This window comes from Physella acuta, unplaced genomic scaffold, assembly GCF_028476545.2.
Source record: "Physella acuta isolate Inbredline_101_S28 unplaced genomic scaffold, ASM2847654v3 ptg001898l, whole genome shotgun sequence".
Classification (NCBI taxonomy): domain Eukaryota; kingdom Metazoa; phylum Mollusca; class Gastropoda; family Physidae; genus Physella; species Physella acuta.
In genome coordinates, this window is record NW_026733403.1 from 31,722 (window position 1) to 51,861 (window position 20,140).

The 20,140-nt window shown below is 31.4% G+C and overlaps 1 protein-coding gene across 1 annotated transcript in view; it reads left to right on the top strand.

Annotated features, from left to right (window-relative positions):
• The window catches only part of LOC131931136 (filamin-B), a gene marked incomplete at its 5' end in the record, with an annotated part of 77,223 nt that overhangs the window by 31,716 nt on the left and 25,367 nt on the right, over positions 1–20,140 (top strand). Inside the window, 18 exons of the mRNA XM_059287833.1 lie at positions 45–173; positions 576–705; positions 1,117–1,254; positions 1,581–1,754; positions 2,044–2,190; positions 5,565–5,648; positions 9,692–9,832; positions 10,385–10,552; positions 10,878–11,024; positions 12,113–12,196; positions 12,783–12,920; positions 13,063–13,230; positions 13,542–13,685; positions 15,739–15,825; positions 16,330–16,467; positions 16,693–16,866; positions 17,526–17,672; positions 18,896–18,979. Coding sequence (XP_059143816.1) covers positions 45–173; positions 576–705; positions 1,117–1,254; positions 1,581–1,754; positions 2,044–2,190; positions 5,565–5,648; positions 9,692–9,832; positions 10,385–10,552; positions 10,878–11,024; positions 12,113–12,196; positions 12,783–12,920; positions 13,063–13,230; positions 13,542–13,685; positions 15,739–15,825; positions 16,330–16,467; positions 16,693–16,866; positions 17,526–17,672; positions 18,896–18,979 — 2,422 coding nt within the window. The remainder of the gene's footprint in view (positions 1–44; positions 174–575; positions 706–1,116; positions 1,255–1,580; positions 1,755–2,043; positions 2,191–5,564; positions 5,649–9,691; positions 9,833–10,384; positions 10,553–10,877; positions 11,025–12,112; positions 12,197–12,782; positions 12,921–13,062; positions 13,231–13,541; positions 13,686–15,738; positions 15,826–16,329; positions 16,468–16,692; positions 16,867–17,525; positions 17,673–18,895; positions 18,980–20,140) is intronic.

The following is a 20,140-nucleotide window of genomic DNA, read 5'->3' on the forward strand; positions in this document are numbered from 1 at the left end:
AGCTGATAACAGCATTGTTTAACATAGGGCTACTTTTTCTTCAGCTCAATGTGTACTGTAATGGAGATAATATCCCAGGGTGCCCTGTTCCATTCAAAGTGCATGCAGATAGATCAAAAGTGAAAAGCGTTTATTTGGAGAGAGCTGTAGTAGGAGTCAACAATGAGCTAAAGGTAAAATCTCACATATTTCACCTTTCATGTCACCATATATGGAGAACTCCTACTTGTTTGTCTTCAACATTTGCAATATTATTTATTACCTCCCTTTATTTGAAAAATTGTCAAAAAATTTTTTTCCATATTTTTTAGGCATTTGTACCATCTTTAGCTATTCTCATCTTAATAATTTACATATATATGTAATTTTATTTTTGATCAGTTACAATATTTTCACCTCTGCCCATCTTATTAAATGCTGTTTGTGCAAAAATTTAATATTTGTAAAAATTATTTTTTCCACCTCTTTATACCATAACTACAAGAATACATATGTAAATGTAGGTTTGTTGATGGGCAGTTAAGAAATCTCCTTGAAATCTATTCGAGGATTAATTAATTTATGTAAACTTGTAGGTTGACACATCTGCTGCTGGCCAAGGTGATGTCAGGATTGAAGCAACGTCTCCCAGTGGCCGAGTCCTTAACTTGCCTGTCATGTACAAGGGAGGAGTGTATACATCCAACTTTGCTCCAAATGAAGTTGGTCAGTTCAGTTTTCAGTAGAATGGCTCATATTTCCTATTTCAAGTTAAGTTACCTTTCAAACCTGACGGTCTACGGGGCAAGTGGCGTAGAGTTCTCTTGTTTCTGTTACCTCTGCATATGAAGGGATAGTGTGGTCAACACTATGCCCAGCCGCCTATACTTTCCCTAACATACCCATTAGAATTGGTTGGTCTCAGGGACAGTCTACTGACTTGAACCCGGATTCGAACTCGAGACTTACGGGTTAGCAGTCCAACTCTACCGCTAGACCACTCTGTCCCATTTATTTCCTATAACAAGCTCATAATTGTTACATAATCTTTCTAAACAATAGTATTGTTTTTACTTTAAAATTAAAAAAAAAGTAATTGGAAAACATTTTATTAAATTAGTGGATTGTTTTTTAAAGGTGACTGGTTGGTTTCTATGGTCTATGATGGTGATCATGTCAATGGAAGCCCCTATGTTGTTAAAGTCTTTGATCCATCCTTGGTGAAAATTACTGATCTTAGTGGAGGAAAAGTTGGGCATGAATTAACTTTTCATGGTAAGTTTGTTTACATTTCCTGAAAGACAATCTGAAGTAACTTGCTCTATTCATTTTTATTATGAAACATATTTAGTAAATTATTCAAATTTTAAAAATTAATATTTATTTATTTTTATTAATATTTTAAAATGTTCAACAGCTGTAAATATTAAAGCTTAAAATATTTTGATTTTATGCATTATGCTGCCTGAATGTAGTGACAGTTTTGGTGGGTTATCCAAGCAATTTTGCAGCATATTCTACCATAAATTTAGTCGAATTTTTAACTCTTCTTCAAATTATCAATATTAGTAACTCACCGAAACATGAATTATTTTTTTTAGCTGATGCAACAGCAGCAGGTGAAGGAGAAGTCACCTGTAAGGTGATCCATGGTCATTCACAAGTACCTTGCTATCTAACTAAAGACGATCATGGAAAGTACACGGTAGATTTCACTCCCCAAGGCTCAGGCACCTACACTGTTCATGCTTATATGAATAATATTGAAGTCAGAGGTAAAGTCTAGATTTATTTCTTATTGAGCACTTGGATTAAAAATAAATTCTAGATGATATTTTAAATTAAATGTCCAAAAAAAAAATGATTTATCAGTTTCTATCTTTAAATTTAAAATTTCTAAACGTTATTAACAATGAAAGAATAATTTTTTATTTGTTGCTTTATTTGATGGCCAAGTTAAAAAAAATAGAAAGTTTAATGAAAAAATGTATATTTTTCTACAGGATTAATTAAAAAAAAAAATAGAAAGTACAGTTTAATTAAAAGATTTATATTTTTCTACAGGATCGCCTTACACAGTTGATATCATAGACTCAAGTCGTGTTACTGTAACAGGTGAAGGTTTGAACCTAGTACCAGTGAATACCCCAGCAGTCTTTACAATCCACACCAATGGAGCTGGTGGAGGCAAGGTTGATGTTAATATTGTTGGTAAGTGCTTACTTTTTAAAATTTTGGAATTGTTATCCACCTTGTTGGCAGCGAAGGTCTTCTACTTTACATTTTTGTTTTGTATCGATTCTTCTAAACTTGATACATTTTGTAGAATCATTTTTCAGCCTCTACATCTGAAAGTTCCAGTTCTTCATGACCATTTTCTCTCTTTCTATTTCTTATTAATCAAAATTGATTCCTTATTTTGTTCATATATGATTGTATTCTGAAATATTTTTGTTTATGGATTGAAAATATCTTATTAACTTTTGTCAATCACTGTATTTTTATAAAGGATTCACTAAAGCTTGAAATGGTTATTGTATTGCTTTTCCCTTGTTTTAATGTATATTTGTATATGCTGCATGCTAAATGAATTATTCTAAACTTGCTTTGGGATTTTTATATAAATTAAATGCTTTAAACACCTGAATAACATGTGTGTAAAATTACTAAACTTTATTTAAAATTTTACAACTACCAGAACTATAGTTATTTTTTTTTAAAATATGTAAATGTTTTGGGATTTTTTAAAGGTTTTAAAGAATTAATTTTAAAATGCAATGTTAACTATTGATGATTAAAAATATTAATTGTTTTATTTAAAAATTAAAATTAGTATTTAATGTATTTTTGCTAGTGGCATGGTTAGCTTTTTATGCATTTTTATGTAGCATTAGCTGAGAGTTAAGAGGTGATTTGAAATACCATATAGCTTCATTAGAATTACCTTTTTACTCTCAGTTTTTAGATGTTTTAAATCTTTGACTAACAAAACCTTCACCAAAATATAGCTTGTATCTCTTATATTTATATCTTAAAATATCACATCACTTGTAATACAGATTGATTGTTGTTTGCATTTATTGTCTCTCTTATTACTTATGTAAATGATTATTACCAAAGTGTAATATATTTATATTTCAAGTCGTATATATTTTTTCTCTACAAACAAGTTTGTTTACAATTACATCACACTATATCTCATGTATTTTGATGAGTTCTATTAGTTCATGGGAAACCACTCCACTGAGTGTTATTAACAGCCATAACAATAGTACTGCAAGTTTACTTCTTTTTATTCTGTTAAAATAACAATATGTTATAGATTTTAAAGAATTTGAAGTTTATATTTTCACATATGTAGATGTACTATATAGCCTATATGCCTCATGTAAAACCTTTTTAAAAGTAAAAAGTATATGAAGCAAACTAGGAAGTTTAAAAAAAATAGTTATATCAATATTCACTTGATTGGTTGTAAATGTTTTGGAGCCTTCACATCCTTCTATTTAAACATCACTGTGACACCAGAATATTTTCAAGCTACATGTTTTGAGTAAAAGATCACTTTATTTCATTAAGGTAAGTTCATTTTCATATTTTTTCACATTTATTTTTAACCTAAAAGCTAAATATTTTTAGTTATTTTGTTAGGTTATTAAACTGTTCAAACTGTATTTAAAGACCAGCATCTATCATAAAAGAATATCTGAACCACAGTTCATATACATTTTGAGTATTGGGGAAAGAGTGTTTAATAATTTAAAATACATTGAATTATTATATTTAATATTTTAATGTGCTTTAAGTTTATCAATTACCTACATTTTACAATCTAGTGTAAAAGCATAATCTTTAATATTTCATACCTTTTTATTTTCAAAAACTATTTTTATTTAAATTACTCTAACATTTTGAACTTTATTTATTAAAAGTAATTTGTTGAACAAAATTGTTTTAAGTAGTAACATTTAGTATACACTTTTTATTTTTTTTTACTAATTTCTTAGTTAATTTTTTTTTAAGTAAGAAAATTTTGAGGTTTTAAATTTTTTTTAATTATTTTACTGTTTTAATAAATTATTTTTATTTCAGACCTTAAACAATTTTCTGACAAATTATTTTGTTTCAGAGTTTTGAACCTTGTTTCCTACAATCTTTCAAAAACTATAATTCAGAAGCAGTCACTGAATCTAGGCCCTTTACTTTTCATTTTTTTATGTATCAGGGTTTGAAGGGTTCAATTTTTTTGGACAAGGGTTTTTAACGATGAGGGTTTTCACATATTTTTTGTTTCATTTATTTGCATGAATACCCTTACTTTATTTATCAAAGCATAATATGGTATGTTTTAATACAAGATACCTTTATTTTGTATTCTTTTTTTCAAATTTATGAATCAAATTGAGCAAAAATATTACCTTCTAATAAAACTCTCAGGATACCTGTCTGCTCACTGAAATTTACCCAGTCAACAAATGTTTTAGTTAAAGCTTAAAAACAACTAGTTACAAAGTTAAATCCAGCAAAGAAGAAATAACACAATCAGCTTGTTCTGTATCAGCTTTAACTTATAGCTGATTCAGTTTGTTATACCTGACACTACTGCTATGAATTTCTAACGGAAATAATTTGCTGATTTAACATCTAATTGCATTGCTATGTTATGCATTCTAATAAAGTAATACAGGCTCTTAATAACCATCACCATTTACACAAATTTGCTCATTTATACAAACTGAATTCACCTTTCTTTATTAAAGAGTTGAAAAATAATAGAGATTTTATTGGTGTCAATGAAGTTTATTCAGCAGAAAGAACAGTGATTAAGTTCAGTAAAGACAAAATCAGTATGTCAGGATAATTCTTGCCGTAGAAGAGAACCTTGGGAGGGTGAGGGGGTATTAGGACTTATAACTATTTGTGATGGGGGGGGAGTAAAAATCATCGAAAGAGCCTGACATTATTTATGGACAACTCCTTGTGTAAGTCTCATGTTCAAATACAGGTTCAAGTCAGTAGACTGTCCCTGAGTCCACCCATCTCTGATGGGTACTTAACTCATGTTAGGGAAAGTAAAGGCAGCTCAGCATAGTGCTGACCACACTATCGCTTCATATGCTGAGGTCACAGAAACAGGTGAACTCTATTTTAATTGCCTCATAGACCGTCAGTTTTGGAAAGGGGAATTTTACTTTTACCTTGTGTAAAAATTTAAAATCCTTATCAGATGAAACATTAATTATGGCAGTTATAAAATGAAACTTATTCATACATGAGAAACTAATAAAACTGCCTGTTTATGAGAAATGCTCTGTCTTTTTTACCCAATTATAACACCTAATGTTTTCAAATTTCTGCTCAGAACAGACTTTTGTCCTTTTTTTTTTTGAAATGACATAGTTGACAATCAGTTCCTGAGAACATAAAAAAAAATGCAGTAATAATCTAGAAGCATTGGCCTATCTAATATATTTGTAAGAAATTCTGATAATTTTGATGTTTCATGCTTTTATTTAGCATGATTACAGTTGGCCTACAAGTTGTATATAGTGGTTATATTGTTAATCTTCTGTCAAATTTTGTAGCCCCCTCAGGAAAACATGTTCAGCACAAGTTGAGAAAAACAGGAGATCAAACATACGAGGTGGAATATTTGCTGGAAGAATCTGGTGAGCAAAGATTATTTATCTTTTGGCTCTGATATATTAGCCGTAGTATGGTGTGGTAGAAAGGTAGAGCGTTTGACTGCTAACCTGATTGGTGACTCTAGGACATCCCTGTGTCCACCCAGCGTGAAGGGGAACTGACTCTAGTTAGGGAAAGGAAGGTGGTTTGGCATAGTGCTGACCACATTATCCTATTATTAACCACTTCATTGAAACAATTGAAATCTGCTTTATCTGCCTTATGCGTCTTGGGCACAGACTGGAAGAGATGATATTAGCCATATACATATGGCTGGGAACCATAAATAAGATCTTTAATTCTTATGCTTCAGGCTGAGATTCTGAAAATGGGTTAGGATTTGGGTTGCAGTTAAGTTATCTGTGATACCCTCTATATGAATATGCAGTTTTAGCTTCCGATTTCATGCAGTACTTTCCTATCTTTTGATGATTTCATGCAGTACTTTCCTATCTTTTGAAAACAAAAAAATTATATTAACTTAATTCCAACTATAAGCTGTGTTTCTTTAATTCCTAAGAGATAAGTTAATTATTTTTACTGGTGTCACATACAGTGTGTAGATTGGACTTTTTTAAAAAAAAAAAAGATAGGGTCTACACTTTTTAAAAAAAAATATGATACTCTGGTAATCATTATACACCATGCATTTTTAATGAAGAGGTCAACTATATAAAGTAAGATTTTCACAGTTGATACAACAATATAAATAATTAAAAGATAATACTGATGGGTGCCTGTGGTCTTGGTAATAATAGTCCCAGATAAATAAAACATTTGTGAAATGTAGGGTACAACTATTTATTTAACTGCAATGTTGAATACATGTAAATAGGCTTTCAATATGTTCAGGTAACTATGCATCTGAAATTCTGTACAAATTTAAATAGCTTAGCTATGTTAATATTATGTTTCTACAAATATATATAGCTGTCAGTAGACTGTATATCCAGTTTTCATCCACATTCACTTTTTTAAATAGTTCAGGTGATTTAGAAATGTTTAGTAAAACATTTTTTACAAGACATCTAAAGTTTATCAACGTGCTGAAAAAAAACCCACCCTTTTAAATATTCTTGTCTTGATAGATCCTAAATATCCATAGTTATAACACAGCTTTTTAAAAAATCATTTTAAATATTGTTGTTTTAAATATATCCTAAATATCCATAGTTAATATAACACAGCAAGTTGTGATTCTCAGGGTTTTAAAGATCCAACAGTTCTTTTTTGCCTGGTTTTTACAACCTTTTATTACAGTATGTTATTTGTTATGCTTTATATTTGGACCTTTGTACTTCAAAAAAAGCTTTTTTTAAAAGAAAAGTTTTAGTATTTATTTTTGAACTAGTTATACTGACTAGTAGCTATAAATACTGAATAGATACCATGCAGGCTGAATAAATGAACATTTTAAAGCATAAGAATTTATATAACAGGTAAAGTTTAAATGTCAATTAAAACAGAAGGTAATAGTGTTGAGGTCACAGGGCCTAAGTCCTTCAAATAGATCAGTGATGTGGCTATGTCAATATTTGAAAAGTAGAGTAGGGAGACACAGGCTGGGTACTACAGATGGTCAAACAGAGGCAGGAGAGCCTGGCCTTTTCAAATGTTTGTTAATTTTAGATCAATTGGGATGTGCTCTGTGTAGCTGCACAAGTGGCTGGAAAACTGACTCACAAATGTTGTGTAGACTAGAAATACCTGTTTTTCTTTAAGAGCAGAATGCTTGTGTTTATTTTTTTCCTTTTTATAAGTAGAATTCTTTCTAATGGAAAGCAGCTTTAGTGTGTGTCAGATTTAGTCTAAAAAAAAACTACTGCAGTGTTAAAAAAAAGAAAATAATTTTAGTGTTAAAGCTAAATTTTGTTAAAAAGGTACTGCAGTTTAACAAAAAAAAAACATCATTTTTAGTGTTAATTCAAATTCTGTTTTAAATAATGGCTGACAAGCAAGAACAATTTAATAGTTTTTTATAAACCTTGGCATTTGGCTACTATTTGCCTTGAATAGCAATCAGGACGGAATGGATTACCAGGCTTTTGCTCATCAAGAAGAAAAACATTTTTCAAATTATTCTACATTCAGTAGCAGAGAAGGATCTTACTCAAAGGCTTTTACTAAAGGAAAAGGAGATCCTTCTTTTCAGTTTATTCACGGCAACTATGCCAGCGGAGAGGATGATACGAAGTATGTCTTCAATTTCCCTGGTCCTGGAGATTTACCTTTGTCACCATCATCAGCTGGAGACAACATTGGAATAAATAAAAGATTGTTCAAAGGTGAAGAGGGGTTGACAGATTTTTCACGCACCGCTAAATCTAAAACTGAATCTCGCACAGTGCCGTTGATAGTTACCAGCAGTCCAGAATCTACGAGGCGTGTATCAGCAAGACCAGACACTTTGATTATTAGTGGCAGCAGTAACGCTGACAAGAACAACTGGGTTTTGTCCCCCAATGAGCCACAGAAGAAACAAGTCTTTGCCCCCCAGAGAAGCAGCACCATGAACAACAAGTCAGGCAATAAAACTGTCACCAACCTGACATCCTCGTCAAAAAGCTCCAAAAAATCTAATATCATGAGCTACTCAAGAAATGAGCCCACTGGAGACAAAATTGTGTATGAGGTGATTCCAATCTCACCTAATAAAATTAAAAGTTCCTCACAAACAAACATCAATAGACTTGGATCTCAATATGGATTAAATGAGTTTGGTCAAGGGAAAAATGTGTCTTCGTTTACTATCAATAACAATACACCCTCCATGCATGTGGATACCATTACAAGGTTTCCTTCATCTGTGCATGAGCCTAATGCCTTTTCTACTTTTGGTAAATCCGCAGGCAAGAAAGGTATGCTGTAAATATTATATGGTTCACCGTTTTTCTGAATGGTGATATAATTGTTCATTATGCTACTTGAAATAATTGTTAATTTTTAAAAAATTGAATTTTAATTATAGTTTTCAACTGGTATTTATACCAGTTAATTGATTACCTATGTATCTAACAGGTATTAAATCCATTTTTAGAGTTGTATTTCTAAAAAATGTCACTCCTTTGGAGTTTAAAGACATTCTTAACTCTAAATATTAACCTTTTCAGTATTAAAAATAAGTTTGAATATCAATGGCTTCAGCTCCATTGAACCACGTTATATGTATTCAATAGGCTTATTCCTACATTCATTGATCACTTACTGTTGATACATTTTTTAATAACATGCACAATTGCTTGAAACCAGTCAAGCATGACAGATTTTACCAAGTAGTATTCACCCATGTTGAAAAAGGTTGAGGAAAAAAAAACCCAGTGGATCCTTAAAAGTACTTGATAAGGATAAACCATAAAAAAATAAATCTACCTGCAATTTATTATAATTTTAAAGATTGTTTATAATTTTTTTTTTTAAATAGTATCTTCACTCATGCTAACCTTCCTTAATTGTCATTTTATACTGTGAATCTGTTGCCTATGGTCATATTTCAAGTTTTTAGAACCTCTGAAATAATATATTTTTTGTGGTCATTGATAAAGCTGTTAGCGCAGTGTGTCTGTTTAGAGGATAGGTTATGACAGTTTTGTGTGTGTTCAAGTGAAGAGAGATAGGCAAAATGGCAACAGAAGAAGACAGTAAGTTTATAGTGTTACCTTTTTTTTAACAACTGTGTCAGTATACAGGGTGTTAAGGACACTGTCCATTTATCTGGCTAAATACTCCCCTCTGGCTATTAGTGGTTGATGCTATCAGGATATAAAATCTAGATAGCTCAAGCCTTTTTACAAGTTTAGTCTAGCAGACAACACAATAGAGAATCAGAATACAAGCTTTTTTAAAAATTATTCTAGTTATTTCACAATTAGGTTTAAAAATTTCATCTTAATGAACTTCCTTCATTTGTAGAATAAAATATAAAAATACAGATGTGGATAATTGTATTTCAACTTTATGCAGTATTAATGTTATGTTACTTAAATATGGAAAAACTATGATTTACTTACACATAGTTTAACCTCTGTAGGTGAGTACACTATTGAAGTGAAGTTTGCCGAACAAGAAATTAGTGGCTCACCATTTGTCACTAAAGCATTTGACATGAGGAAGCTGGTGGTGAGTGACATGCCGTCAAAAGGCACTCGAGATCATCCGGTACAATTCAGTTGTAAGTTGTTTTTTTTTTTTTAAGAATTTTGTTTGTGGTAGTAGCTTACAAATATCATTTAATAAAAATAAGGGCTACACCTTTTTCCCTAATTTGTTTAAGTTACAACAAAAGAAATATTAGCTTGAAATCTGATCAATAAAATTATTTATAGAAGTTGCTTTAAAAGAAATACAGAAATAAAATAAAAATTTTATGGTTGATTGGTATGTTCAATTGTAGATGAAAAATCACTTCTCTTATTTGCTTTTAAAAAAAAATTCTTGCCCTTAAAATGCAGTAGACCACTTCTGTGTTATTTGAATTAGCTAATATGCTTAGTCACCGGCATTTATTTACAGAACATGTTTAAGTAAGGAGTTTCTTGTTAATATAGATTAATATATTCTTGCTTTTTAAATATGTTCTAATATTAGAGAACACTTGTTAAAATACAATACACTATAGTTGTCCACATTATCAGAATCAATGTGTATAAAAACATCAACGTATTATCAACTAATACAAATTGTAAAATAGATGGTTTTAAACAGTTTTTATATTACATTGCAGTGGATGCATCAAAGGCAGGACCAGGCAATATAGAAATTCGTGTAAATGAAGGCAGAGTGCCGTGTGATGTAAAAAATAGGGGGAATCATGTTTTTACTGCCTCGTTTTTACCTGAGAACTCCCGACCTCACACTGTGGAGATAGCATTTAATGAAAGCCCTGTCATAGGTTAGTAGTATCTTGTTGGATATTACAGAAAAAAAAAATGTATAATGTCAATGCAAATGTTTTTAGTGTTAAGAGAGATGTAACTTTTCTCATTTTTTATCAAAATCAGAATTTCAAATATTATATAAATATATACTTGGAATATTTTAAAAACCTGGAAATTTCTCCCCCCCCCCCCCCCCCCAGAGTAGTTGTAAAAGACACTTTTTTTTAATTTTTTTCTCCTATTTTTCTCAGGCTGGACGTTATATATTACATCTTAGTGATATTTAGTCAGTGAATAAAGCCTTTTTCTTTGTTAAATAGCCTCAATCTTTTATTTTAGGTAGTCCGTGGAAAATCTTAATAGTTGACCCCAAAGCGGCCAGCTTAAAAGGTAAAGATAGGGTACAGTGTCATGAGAAGACTTCAGTTTACATCCAAGCCAACGGCCAGACAATGTCAGAAGATGATCTGGATGTGATAATTAAAGGTACCAGCAATAAGAGTCACAGAAATCTAACTAAAGAATACAATTTTTGGAAAAATAACTTGGAGGGTGGATGCTATCCGAATAAATAGACATTTCTTCCACGGCAATCATAGTTTACATACAATGTGCTGTTTTAGTGTATAGAAATGTAAAGAAGTTTAATAGTATTTTTAGTTAATTAATGTGTATGTTGAACCATGCCTTAATGTATTTCTAATCAACTGTGAAATCAGTCTGCTGTGAATTTTCACATCTACAGTTTTTACAAGATCATTTATCATGTTGAAGATTGGATGTATATACTAGTAATTTGTATGTGATAATTAACACTTTTGGTGTTACTTTAAAGAGAAGTATTTGAATTAGCTTTTGCATTAAGCTTCAGTGATTACACCCTTTCCTTATTATTTAAGTTATATTGTACATTATTTTTCTTTCTCTATTTTGTTTACATTAATAAATAAGTTTGCTCATTTAATATCTAACTATTAATACTTTTTATTTTAAAATTGTTTAACAAACTTTCAGAAATTTAAATTAACCAAATTGTGTCTTATAATGATTTTCTAAGATATTTACGCACATTTTCCAATTTTCCAGGTTTTTTTTTTCATTCTTTTTGATAGCTTTAATGCATTACAAAATGTACTTTAAATTGTAAGCTTTGCTCTGTTTAAATTCTGTTGGCTAGATTTTTTTCTAACGTAAAAATATTGTTTTGATTGTATTGTGTTGAGCTAACTCTTGTAGTTTCTTCTGTGTGCTTTATGTTTAAATTGTTGAACCAGTTATTTCCCTGCTCGTGTATACTTTCCCCAGATTAACCTCTGCGCATGTGTTAACCTCAGGTCATTATCTCCCCTAACATGTTTGCAGCTCTTGATCTCATTATCTCCCTTAACATGTTTGCAGCTCTTGATCTCACTAATCATACTAAATTTATATTTCTATCTCACTAATTTTTTTTTTCTGACAAAAAAAGTAAGCAACAGCTATCAGAGATGCCTTCAAGGATGATATAAACCTTCATTGATATGCTTCAGTATTGACAAACTTCTAATAATTTGATGATGTCTTAACTATTCCAGGTCCTGATGGAGACAGTGTACCTTACAAACAGACAACAGATTCAACTGGGGACACTGTTGTGAAATACACCCCAACAAAGATTGGTGAGTTGTAATTTCTTCTTTCTATTGATATCTTAATTAGTTTGCTCAGATGCGTGTGTTGTTAACAATTGTCTGTTGGGTCTAGCTAGATTGTCAGTAATTTAGTATAATGGTGATAGCTGTTGTTGGTAGAGTTCCATCTATGTTGTGAAAGGTTGATACATTGTGGGGAAATGATTTTAAACAAATGACATTTAGCATACAGCTAGTTAAGTAGTAGTTTGGTGTGGGTGGCTAAGAACTTGTGCACGTAGAGCATTTTTTAAATTGAACTTTAAAACATTTTTGGTTCAATGCTGTGTTTCAACATGTAGTTGGTGTCAAACATCTGTGACTGAACATATAAAAACATTTTGTATTGAGTTGTATACAAGCTTCAATGTTGGTGTGATCTTCTCAACTCTATTTCTCTGGCATATCAGCCATCCATAATTTATTTTTAAAGTAAATTATGAAATTTAAAAAAAACAAGTGATAATTAGTTTTTACACAAATACTTCCTTATCATTTTTTATAGGCCCGTTATTATTTTAAAAAAAATATTTTGTTTCTTTGTGATACTAAAAGAATTATCTGTATTTTATAGGCGAGTACACAATCTATGTAAAATACTGCGATCATCATGTAAATGGTAGTCCATTTACTGCAAAAGCTTACAACATTGGAGCCATTTCTGTTTCCCCCCTGGATGATGGTTTTGTCAATCAGCCAATGCACTTTACGAGTACGTCATTTTTCTTATTTTCTATTTAAAAAATTGTTTTATTAAACAAAATTATAATTCATGAAATATTTATTTCTTGATTAATCAATGCTTTTTTTGAATTACTAGCTTTCAATTGAATTTAATGTTTGTTTTCTTGCAGTTGATGTTGGGGATGCAGGGGAAGGCCAGCTTCAGATAATGGTAAACAAAGGAAACATTCCCAATGAAGTTGAACCTGAAATGGTAGGAAAATACTTGATCAAGTTCATCCCCACAGAGCCAGGGGAACAAGTGGTTGAGATTTTATTTAACGACCACCATTTGAAATGTGAGTACCAAGCTAATTCAATCTAGGTGAGCGAGTAAAACATTGCTGTCTGTGAGTGTATACAATAATAAATCAACTGCTATAGCTGAGCAAACAACCTTCCATTTTATGATAGTATTAGTGAAAATTAGTGCAATTATTTTTTCAGTATGTAAAATTAAACTTAAATCTAAATAAGTTTAATAAAGCTTGTCAAATTATTTGGGTGCACACTGACTAAAATTTAAAATAAATTATGTTAAGTTTACAGACATGGTAAAAATGCTATTAAACTGAGAAAATAATATCAGAACTGTTCAAATATTTCCTAGGCTCCCCCCTGACATGCATAGCCCATGATCTGAATGCCAGCATTGTTGGCCTACATCAACTCATCCCAGTCCAGCAGCCATCCAGCTTTCATATCCAGTCTCAGGCAAACATTTCTTCCCTTCCAACTGAGGTCATCATCACAGGTAAGGTTACGTGGTCTAGCATGGGGATGAACAATACCTTTCAAAACTGCTCACAGTTTGAGAAAGGTTGCACATTAACAAAACTATCTTTTTATTTCAATTTTTAAATATTTTTACTAATTAAGAAATAACAATGTTTAGTTTTCCAGTAATAAGTTAGATTATCTGACTATTTAAAATCCAAAAACAATACATTATTACATTGTATTTGTTTTTTTTCCTGCATTAATTATAAATTTTCTTGTTTAAAATTTATATACAGTGAAATATTTTGGTGAAGCTGTTTTGTTTTTCAGACTTACTTTTTTTAATCAAGTATCTGTATATGCAAAGTATAGATATTAAACTGAAAATTGAGTTGATCATATTTAATTATGTTCATATTAAAAAACTGTTCTTAATCAAGTTTTCAATGTAGATTATATCATCTGAATTTTTTAACAGTGTTTTTTTCTTATATCATTTACTTTGTATTGACTGAAATGTGAACCAACAAGCAACATTATTGTTGTGAGTTGTGCTATGGTGATGGTTGCAATCTATGATGTTATTGTATGCACTACAGGTTATTCTGTCTCATTTTTAAATCAAAGCCTGTTTTCCTTCAACTTGTATCAATTGCCAGATTTTTTTTATCTTTCCAGAAAAAGCAAAACAATAATGTATTGTCACTTTTATGAACACTTTTTTATACTCTGTATTATAACAATCATTTTTTAAATTAAGACTATTTACCTTCTATAATCTCATTATGAAGTATTGAATTGGTAAAGCATGCTTTAAAAATATGTAAATGTATGTTAAATTAGTACTTTAAAATCCTTGTAATGGGTCTCTGTATACTGTTTTAAACAAAAAGCAGATTGTTACTAAAACTGTAAGTCTGTAATGTAGCATGTGGGATTAGCATGATGCACTGTACTGTTGTTATTGTTACTGTAGCATAAACACCCAATATAATCTAGTTGAATGATGGTTTACTGAGGTTTAGAGTAGCTGCCCTTGTCTTGCTGCCTTGCATGCTATGGTGTGGTGAAATAACAGGGAGATGTTTCCTTTCAGCATAAAAAAGGTAGATATAACTTGATTCCTTTGGTATCTAACAACTGTTTTATCAGTTAATACTTTTTCAGCTTCTAGATATAGTTGAACACCAGGAAACAAGAAACTAATTTTAATTCTGTCTTTTCAGATTGAAAACATTGAGAGTTGATCTGAAATGTTATCAATTTAAGCCCTTCCTTCAATCATTACCCAATAGTGTTTCTTTTGGATAAGCTTCTTATATAAAGTTTTCATTATTCATTCTGTTCTTCTTCTTTACTATTAAATTTATCATTCTGTTCTTCTTCTTTACTATTAGATTTATCATAGAAAAGTTTATTCACTTCAAAGATAAATCTACCCTGCTCAGCTAAACTTAAAATTTTGCTGTTCTAATACCTTACTTCTTTACATTTATTTTTATTCAATACTACATGGTAGTATTAAAAGCAAAGAACAACCTTTCACATCCCTACACAGTAGTGTAGTGAGGGGGGGGGGGACATATGTCCCCGGGCGCCGACCTTAGGGGGCGCCAAAATGGGTTGGAAAAATAAATTGAAAGGTTGAGGGGGGTGCAAATTGAAAGTTTGAGGGGGGGGGGGGGGGTTGCAAATCAAAAGTTTGAGGGGGGTGCAAATCAAAATCTTGAGGGGGGGGGGTGCAAATTGAAAAGTTTGTCCCCGGGCGCCGGGAAGGGTCGCCACGCCTCTGCCCCTACATCTGTAGAATTTATTAACACAGTAACCTCGATGGTCAAGACTCAAATATTTGCATCTCTGCTGTAACCAATGTGCTTTTGTTTTTACAGAGTCCTTTTATCTTTATCATCTGACACTTATAAACTACAATAATTCAATTTAAATTTGAACATTTTGTACTTGTTTGCAGCTAATGGTGCAGTTAAAAACAGATTAAAATGTTAGCCAAAGTATTTAAAAGATGAATCTTTTCCATAATTGTAAATTTCATATATTTTTTTCTGCCTTTTATTACTGCTAATCAAAAGGACCAAATGGAATGCCTATTCCATCTAGGATAACTCTTCATCCAGATGGCAAAAGTCTTAATGTGGAATACATGCCTAGAGACATTGGTAAGTCTCTGAGAATTCCTCTAGCAAACTACATTGTCCATTATAAAAAAAATAAGTATATATAATGCTTAAGAAAGCTGAGTAGGGACCATAATATAAATCAGCTTTAATAAGACAGAAAAGTTAGTTCAAGTCCTCATCCTCTGTGATATGACAATGTAAAATTAGAAAGTAAGGATGTACCTGAGTGGTAAACTTGCCATGCTGACTCCTCCCCTGTAAACACAGGCTGATGGTCTCCCAAGGGTGAAGGTCATTAGCTATCCTTAGCATGATATCTTCATCAAGTGTAGTCTAACCAATCAGCATCATGTCATCTATTGATATACTGAGTGCTATGCTAAGACATGAAATTCTTGAAACATTCAATAAAATAATTTAGTTAATTCTCCAAGTTCCTCTTATACACAGTTACTTTTTTTCATTTTTGATCTATAAAAAAATAATACACTTCTAATCAGATTTACCGATATAACTCATCATGCTTTCAATTGTTTTATGAAGGTATCCACACAGTAAAAGCTACTCTGGCTGGGTTGCCCATCAAAGGCAGTCCATTTGGTGTCAGAACATTTGATCCAAACAAAGTGAAAATCACCAGAGTCAAGCAAGGGACTGTTGGTGTGCCTTGTAAATTTAATGGTCAGTTTATAGACAAAATGTTTTGTGTCCCTTCTTGTATTATTTAATAATGAGTACCTTTTTAAAAATTGATACAAATAATTTGTAAAATTGTTGAAAACACAAAAAATTTAGATTTGTCCTACCAGCTTTGTAAAATTGATTCACAAATATTTATTAAAAATTATAACATGAGATAGTAATTTTTTCCAGATTGCAATAATTTAAATATTTTTACTGCTTTAGTTGATGCTTCTGAGGCAGGGGATGGCACTCTGGAGATAACAATCAACCACAATGGCCAGAACATTCCCAACAATGCAGTGACAGTGGGTAAAAACAAATATGAATGCAGTTTCATTGCTCACCATGAGGGCTCGTACAAAGTGAATGTACTGTATAATGACATGCATGTCCAAGGTAAAAATAAATCCTCCACTGTTATAAAATTATATTCACTAATTAAAAGAAATTTCCTTCATTTATAAAAAATTTTTTTGACACTGTTGCGAACACACAGACATGCCTTAAGGCTGATCGGATGCGTAGCTCAACACATAAGACAAACAACCACAAACGGGTTACAAAACAAGGCTGAATGAAAACAAATGCTCATTAAAACTAAAAGAATTTAATAGTATCTACACTATATACACCTAACACAGTCTATTCTAAATAAAAAATACAAAAAGCTAGTTAAACTACAATAAAGTGGCTAAATACCAGTATAGACCTAACGTATACTATCCTTGGAGATCTGGACAAAATTGAGGCAATCGCACACGTTTTCATACACCTTATATACCCTTTCATAAACTGGTACAAACTGGACTATTACAACTCACAGTACGGGAACTGAACAGGGACAAAGGGAATAGGGTAACAGGTACAACAACATACACCCCAATTCATCCCCCCTTCTTTTGTTCACTACAGACTCTTGCGCATTGCTTGTTATAAAATTACCTTTATCAATTTAAAAAATTACCTACATTAATTAAAAAACATTTTCTCGGCTGTTGTACTTGTTACAAAATTACCTTCATTAATTAAAATAAAATTGTATGTAATTTGACCAGGGAGTCCGTACAGTGTAAATGTGATTGATGTTGGTGGTATCAGGATAACTGGTGACCAGTGGAATGCCGTCTCATGCAACAAGAAGGCTGGCTTCAATGTGGTCTCTCCCCATGGCTCATTTGAGGAAATGTCTGTCAGAATTATTGGTTAGTCTACTAAACTTTTGGGCTTCTCAATTTTAATTTGTTTACCTTTGAAAGTGTTGCAAATCAACATTTAATTAGAATAGATTTATTGACATTGGCCTACTTTAATTTTTAATAGTTCAGTATTTGCAAGTTAATTATAGTGCACCAGTTTGATCATTTAAAGCATGCAAGGAAAAGATTTATATTGATCAAAGATTTCAAATTGAAATGAGAAGCTCTATCATGTAATCAAAAGAAGTATATTTTCAAAGATTCTGGAGTAATTTGAGAACCTATATTATGTAATCAAAAGAAGTATATTTTCAAAGATTCTGGAGTAATTTGAGAACCTATATTATGTAATCAAAAGAAAGATATTGATCAAAGATTCTGGAGTAATTTGAGAACCTATATTATGTAATCAAAAGAAAGATATTGATCAAAGATTCTGGAGTAATTTGAGAACCTATATTATGTAATCAAAAGAAGTATATTTTCAAAGATTCTGGAGTAATTTGAGAACCTATATTATGTAATCAAAAGAAGTATATTTTCAAAGATTCTGGAGTAATTTGAGAACCTATATTATGTAATCAAAAGAAGTATATTTTCAAAGATTCTGGAGTAATTTGAGAACCTATATTATGTAATCAAAAGAAGTATATTTTCAAAGATTCTGGAGTAATTTGAGAACCTATATTATGTAATCAAAAGAAGTATATTTTCAAAGATTCTGGAGTAATTTGAGAACCTATATTATGTAATCAAAAGAAGTATATTTTCAAAGATTCTGGAGTAATTTGAGAACCTATATCATGTAATCAAAAGAAGTATATTTTCAAAGATTCTGGAGTAATTTGAGAACCTATATCATGTAATCAAAAGAAGTATATTGATCAAAGATTTTGTATTGTTATGAGAACCTATATCATGTGTAATTAAAAGGATATTTATCAAAGATTCTGTATTGATTTGATATTTACCAAAAAACCTGTATTGATATGAGAACCTATATCATGAAATCAAAAGGATATTGATCAAAGATCCTGTATCGATATGAGAACCTATATCATGAAATCAAAAGGATATTGATCAAAGATCCTGTATTGATATGAGAACCTATATCATGAAATCAAAAGGATATTTATCAAAGATCCTGTATTGATATGAGAACCTATATCATGAAATCAAAAGAATATTGATCAAAGATCCTGTATTGATCTGAAAACCTATATCCACAGCTCCTGATGGCTCTAATGCCCCTTGTAGACTGAGTGACAGAGGAGATGGAACTTGTAAGATTGACTGGCACCCTACTGTGATTGGTAAGCTCTTAGTAGTAGTACAGTGTGATTGGTAAGCTCTTTTAGTAGTAGTACAAACAGGCAGCTTGATTGGTAAACTTTTAGTAGTAGTACAAGCAGGTAGTGTGATTGGTAAGCTCTTTTAGTAGTAGTACAAACAGGCAGCTTGATTGGTAAGCTTTTAGTAGTAGTACAAACAGATAGATTGGTAAGCTTTTAGTAGTAGTACAAACAGGTAGCGTGATTGGTAAACTCTTTTAGTAGTAGTACAAACAGGTAGCATGATTGGTAAGCTCTTTTAGTAGTAGTACAAACAGGAAGCATGATTGGTAAGCCTTTAGTCGTAGTACAAACAGGTAGCATGATTGGTAAGTTCTTTTAGTAGTAGTACAAACAGGCAGCTTGATTGGTAAGCTTTTAGTAGTACTACAAACAGGTAGCGTGATTGGTAAGCTCTTTTAGTAGTAGTACAAACAGGCAGCTTGATTGGTAAGCTTTTAGTAGTACTACAAACAGGTAGCAATGGTAAGCTCTTTTAGTAGTAGTACAAACAGGTAGTGTGATCAAGTTGTATAAAGAAGTTTATGTAACCTGCTTCTTTGAATGATTGGGTTCATATCCCACAGCTGCAAATATGTTTTTATTGGATGGCATGGTATTAGAATGTGCTTGCTAACCTGAAAGTTATGAGTTTTTCTACATGGGCTCAAGACTGTACATCATCCCCTGACTATAATGACCCATCTATACAAACCATGTAGTGCAATACTACAGGGGAGGAAGCAAATGCTTATGAGCATTACTTATCAGCACTGATTAGTCTTTATGCCAATGAAAGAAATAGTTTTAGTATATTATGTTAAGAATAGTATGTAGTATGGAATTACTTAATAAGCTTGTTTTGAAAAATTAAATGATAGCAATATGTGGTAACATGGACAAGTTATAGAGTACACACTTGCTAATTTAAAAGTTTTATGTTTGGTGTCTGGCCTCGATTCCATAAGATGTCCCTGAGTCTACCCAGCTATTATGGGTACCTGACTCTAGTTGGTGCAGAACAAATATGTCAATGTCACAGAAACATATGAACTTATTTGTATCTGCCATCTGAACTGTTATGTCTGTAAGGATACTTGATTTGTTACTTATGTAACAAGCATTTCAAAAGAGCTGTAAAAG